This window comes from Hibiscus syriacus, unplaced genomic scaffold, assembly GCF_006381635.1.
Source record: "Hibiscus syriacus cultivar Baekdansim isolate YM2019G1 unplaced genomic scaffold, ASM638163v2 tig00117048_pilon, whole genome shotgun sequence".
NCBI classification, from domain to species: Eukaryota; Viridiplantae; Streptophyta; class Magnoliopsida; order Malvales; family Malvaceae; genus Hibiscus; species Hibiscus syriacus.
Genome location: NW_024063538.1, coordinates 12,982,802 through 12,988,971, shown reverse-complemented (window position 1 = coordinate 12,988,971; position 6,170 = coordinate 12,982,802). Strand labels below are relative to the sequence as shown.

The following is a 6,170-nucleotide window of genomic DNA, read 5'->3' as shown; positions in this document are numbered from 1 at the left end:
GTTGAGTACTCAGCCCCAAAATCGAGTATTTACCTCTAAAATATCCGATAATTTTATATCGGGTAGATAGGTTAACATCTCAGGTAATTCAGGTAGGTAGGTTAACATCTCAGGTAATTCAGGTAGGATATTTTTAAATACCTCTATACAATATATTTTTTATCAATAATTTAAAAAATATAATTACTCTAAATTATTAAAAACATATATCGATTTGTATATGAAAAATATTAAACGAAAAGAATAAGTTGACGTTGTTACATTTAACACATTTTATATAACTAACATGTATTTATTATACATAAGGTGAGCATTAGATCGAGTCGAATCAAGTTAAAAAATTTCGAGTTTTTCGAGTTAACATGTCTTAGTTTACAACTTAGAGTTGATTTAAATTTTTTTGAGTCTAGTCGAGTTTATAAAATTCAAGTCAAATAGAGTTGAATTTTCGAGTTTGTGTTCAAATTTAATTATCAATATTTATAATACTATTTAATTTAAATTTAAATGGTTTTTTTATGATCATACAATATATATATATATATATATATATATATATATATATATATATATATATATCAGTACATTATTGTGTGATTTTTGATAAAAATAAAATACATGTATATTTCTTTTATATGTGATATACATATATTATACATAATTGAGAGACTCGACTCCAACTTAAAATTCATCCACTAATTACTAAAAATTTCGAGTTATTCGAGTTGTATTTCAACTTGATTTAAACTTAAAAAAAATTCAACTCGAATCGAATTTATGAAATTATAACTTAAAGTCATTTCGAATCGAATTTTTTCAAATCAAATCGAATATAAAAATCGATTTTTTGAGGCGGTAAGTTTTACTATCCCCTAGTTATACAAGTCTTCTCTTGTTTATATATACCGCCACTCTCTTCTTTCAAAAAAGAAGGCACAAATTCTCTCTGACTCCATTTTTTTCTCTCCAAAAATGGAAAATCGATTCAAACTACGAATCTCTCGCATGTTCCGATCCTCATTCGGATCCTGCCGGACCCGGAAAATCTCCGACCTCATCGAGAAACCCGTTTTCACACCTCAAGCCCATAAGAATGCCCCATTGTTCAACCCTTCACCATCAGCGTCGCCACCAAAGGCTCGACCTTTCCCTTCCATCTGTAAACCCAAACGTCATGAATCAACCAAAAGCGCCATTAACCGTGACTGTGTCATGATCGCACCGACAGAAACTATCCCACGTCGTGAAGTGTTTGATCGTTACCCTCCTTTTGTTGTTTCAGGTTCAGCCCTTGGGAAATTCCCTACGGGTAATAACCCTTTATCGCCATTGAATCTTTTCTCCGGTTGTAAAGACTTTTGGTTCTATGAGAAGAAAAAAAGCATGGCGAGACACAGAACGAAGAAGAAAAACAATAGGGTTCATCTCAGAAGCAAGAAAACGTCGACCAGTGCCACGTTCTTCAGCTCATCTTCTCAAGCAAGCGCTAATAATTATTACAGTAACCGCAGCAGTGGGTGGTGGTGGCTTAGCAGCGAAGATGAAACCGAGACTCTTTTCTCTTCTCGGAACCTTTCGTCGGATTCATCCGAGTCCTTCACCGGCCGGCACCACCGACGATGTTCTAACCGGAAAAGGTATGACAATGCTCTCCGGAGAAGGGCCAAGAATCGTAGCCGCGACATGGGGTTTTTACCATTGGAAGGAGTGGATAATGATGATGATAATAAGAGCAAAGTGAAAGACAGCTTTGCTGTGGTGAAACGTTCGAGTGATCCGTACCATGATTTCCGGACATCAATGGTGGAGATGATCGTTGAGAGACAGATGTTTGGTGCGGAGGATCTGGAACAGCTGCTGCACTGCTTTATTTCCTTGAACTCTCATCACCATCATAGGATTATCATTGAGGTTTTTACCCAGATTTGGGAGACTTTGTTCTCTAACTGCTCTTGAGAATGTAATGTAATGTAGTAGCTTTTTATTAGATTTTAGACTTCTAACTCTGAATTAACGTTGTTAATGAATGGGACAAGCCTTGTGAGTTGCAAATTATGATTTGGTCCATTTCAAGTATTACAAACTGAAATCTAATCGTTATATTATTTACGCTAAATTCCTCAAATAAAATTAATTTTTTTAAATCATAATGTTACAAATCGATAAAATTGAATCTATATTACATTTATAATGAATCATTGTAGTATTTGATTCAAATTAATAATTTAAAATTTAATTAATAAGTTTTATTCCATATAATTTGATTTTCTTACTGAAATAATATTATTGGTTAACTTCAATTGTTGTTGTGGATTTTTCTAAATTTTCATGTAAAATAGTTGATGTTAGAGTTCAGCTAGTATTCTGTTAAGCAGTTATTAACAGTTTAGTAGTTGTTAACAGTCTTCTGTTATAACTCTCCTCTTGTATAAATAGCATTTTGTAACCCTTAGATTCAGCCTATGCGTTTCGACTAAGTCTAACGGATTACATTAAAAATTCTTAAAATATTTTCCAAAACGTCATTCGATAATTTAAGATCATATTATAAGTAACATTTATAAAAGTATAATAAATAACGATAAAAACTCAACTCGTAAATATAAAACTAAAAGTGACTAAGTAAAACAAAACATGTTATAAATATGAATCATGGTAAATCGAATATCAGTAGCAAAAGGAGTAAACATCATTAAAAAAAAGTACTTCAAAATAAAGGCACATGTCACCGTAATTGAAAGCAGTTCGGAAGATAGAAACATTACAACAAAAAGCTCTGCAAGAATGTGTTGATCCTCCAAGTGCCTGATTCAGGGTGTCTATCCAAAAGTATCTGAAAGGGGTAAATAGTTTGAAAAGTGAGCTAGGGCTCAGTGTGTCCCAACAGTGCAAATAAATCATAACGGTGAAATAATCAAGTAATAGTTCAGTAAAATATCATTAAAAAAATCATAATGAAGTATAAGTTTTTAAAACTCATAGTATTCCCTCCTCCCGTAGATCATATGCAGTTCCCCATAACCGCATCCGTAGGGCTTACCTTATACCCATTGGGTATAAGGAGCCAACCTAAGAGAGCATCTTGGGGCCTGAGAGCCTACCCAAGAAAGTTCTCGGGGTCTCGGAGCCTACCCAAGGGTCGCCTTAGTTCCGTAAAGATTTACGAGCTTATTCATAGCTGAACCTCCATACTCCAGTATCCTACCCAAATCAGTATCTCAATAAAACAGTTCACATAATAAGCAATAAATTCCATGATCCGTAATCGGCATAATCATATTTCTAGTGAAAAAATATCCATATAACATATATCATTCAACCATAATCTATAAACCATCAACCAATAAATCATAATTTTCAGTGAAACATATTTCAAAGCAGATAAAACAGTTGTGTAGCACATAAGGAACATACCTCGCAAAATAGAATAAGACAGCAGGTCTACTAAACACCGGCCTCACCACGCTCTGCTACAGTGCTTGAACCTAATTCATAGTAACTTGAGTTAATATCGAAGTAATATTCTAATCTAGATATTCATAAGGTTCATGGGTCATATGACTGATTACTGGCTCACGAGGTCTAGTTGATCAAGAAGAGTTGGGTTGAGCTGTCAAGCGATCAAGAAAGTCTCGAGTACCTTCAAATAACAATAATTAATCAGTCTCAAGTCTTAATTTGATTATCGAAATTAAAACACTTAAGTACATATGCATGTTCGGGTTTGATGGTCAATTTGGAGGCTTTTGGATTCGAATATGAAAAAACCGACTTCAGATACGAACTCAGGACGTCGAAAAACATAAAATATGACTTTTCGAAAATTTTGACTTTTTTGGTCAAAGTCAATAGTCAAAGGTAACTGGTTGACTCGGACTTGACTGTTGACTAGGTCCGGGTTGACTCAGGCGAGTTGACTCAGTTTAGACCGATTTGACCGGACCAGTTCGATCTGACTGGATCAGTTTCAGAAGCTTCTTGGATCGGCTGGAGAACCCCACGTGCACTACCGGCTTGTGGCGGCATGTACGGCAGTGATGGATGACGTTTTGGACGGTCGATCTTCCCTTATTCATCTACATGCGTAAATTAACCAATATCGACCCCAAATTTTCAGCAAAACTACGCCTAAGTTACCAAAAAATTAATCTAAAACTTACCTACACCGATGATAAAGGGAACAACGACCAACTAACGATTCACAGGTTGGGTTACGAGCGCCCGTGGACGGTGAACACAACCTCGGCGGCGGTGAGGCATACGGAAGCCTCAGCTTGCCGGAATCGAAGAAAAATCGATTCGATTGGGGGTTATTTTCGTCGCACGTTCGATCTCCAAATTACAACGAACGGCGACGTTTCACGACGGGATAAGGGTCGGGTTTTGGTCGCCAGTTGATGATGAGTCCATTGATGGTGTCGAAGCGATGAACGGTGGCTGGACGTTCGAGCTCCAACTTACAATGAACGGTGGTGTTTCATGATGTTAGGGATTCGAGGTTTGATTTGGGGATTTTTAATTCTAGTTATTAAACTCGGGCTTTAAGCCCTATATAAAATTTTAATAATAAAATTTTAGAAACAGTGCCCTAGCCTAGTGGTAGGGGTGTGGGCAATCACACCGGGGCAGGGGTTCGACACCCCGCAACACCTAACCATTTCTTTTATTTTTTTCTCTGATAACCTAGAATGGATTAATTCAGGTTCAAGCTCCTGAATTTCCTACAACTTTCTAAAATGACCTACAAGTTATAAAACCTTACAATTTGGCCCCCAAATTTCATTAAATTGCTTCTAAATTTTAATTTTTTTATTCTAATTTCTCTATATTGGGTTGTGAAAGTTCTCCCCCTAAAATAAATTTAATCCTCGAAATTTACTTGTAGTAAACAGATGCGGAAACTAAGTTTTTATGGATTCCTCTGTCTCCTAGGTGGCTTCTACAGGACCACGTTTACTCCAGTGAACCTTTACCATCAGAATACGCTTGTTCCTCAACACTCTCTCATCTCGATCCAAAATCTGAACAGGTTCTTCATCGTAGGATAGATCTAGCCTCAAATCAACATCCTTTAACTAAATAATGTGGCTTGGGTTTGGACGATAGAGCCTCAACATAGACACATGAAAGATATCATGAATACAACTGAGCTAGGGAGGCAACTCGAGCTGGTATGCAACATGTTATACTCTCTTCAAGATATGATACGGTCCAATAAATCTCGGACTCAATTTATCTTGCAATAAATATCAACACTTTCTTCCATGGGGATACTTTTAAAAAAAATTGTTCTTCAACCTCAAACTCGATGTCTTTTCTCCTCTGGGCAGCATAAGACTTTTTCCTATCAAATGCCTCTTTTAGGCGGTCACATATCAATCTGACGATGACCTCAGTCACACACACACTAGCTCAGTTCCCAAATTATTTCTATCACGCAATTCAGTCCAACAAATCAGGGTGCGACATCTACGCCCATAAAGTGCTTCATACGGTGCCATACGAATGCTGGCTTGGTAGTTGTTATTCTAAGCAAACTCAACCAAAGGCAAAAAGTTCTCCTAACTACCATGAAAATCAATCATGCAACCCTGTAACATATCCTCTAGAACCTGAATCACTCTCTCTGATTAACCATCAGTCTGCGGGTGGAAAGTTGTACTGAAATCTAATCTGTTACCCAGAACCTCATGTAGTGCATTCCAGAATCTCGAAGTAAATCTCAGATCTCAATAAGAAATGATAGATAACGGAATACCATACAATCTGACAATCTCTAAGATATACAATCTAGTCAGTTTATCCAAAGAATAATTTACTCGCATAGGAATGAAGTGAGTTGACATTGTAAGTCTGTCAGCAAGCACCCAAACTGAATCCTTTTTCGAATGAGTCAAAGGCAAGCCAGTAACAAAATCCATAGTAATACACTCCCATTTTCATTTGGGAATCTTGATAGGCTGTAACAAACCCAACAGATGCTGGTGCTCTGCCTTAACTTGCTGACAAGTGAAACATCTAGTCATAACATTAGAGATGTCATTCTTCATGTTGATCCAATGATACCCCTCTCTCAGATTCTGATACATCTTATCTCCACCGGAGTGCATAGCATACGAACTACTGTGAGCCTCATTGAGGATAGCCTGTCTCAACTCTACATCATTAGG

At 36.6% G+C, this 6,170-nt stretch overlaps 1 protein-coding gene across 1 annotated transcript; it reads left to right on the top strand.

Annotated features, from left to right (window-relative positions):
• The first annotated feature begins 943 nt into the window (after positions 1–943).
• Positions 944–2,008, top strand: LOC120197493 (transcription repressor OFP8-like). The gene has a single exon (XM_039199001.1). The coding sequence runs from the start codon at positions 973–975 to the stop codon at positions 1,954–1,956; it is 984 nt and encodes a 327-aa protein (XP_039054932.1). The 5' UTR covers positions 944–972; the 3' UTR covers positions 1,957–2,008.
• Positions 2,009–6,170: the final 4,162 nt, after the last annotated feature.

Excerpts from the sequence above, each read along its gene's own strand:
- LOC120197493 (XM_039199001.1), top strand. The coding sequence starts at position 973 with ATGGAAAATCGATTCAAACTACGAATCTCTCGCATGTTCCGATCCTCA.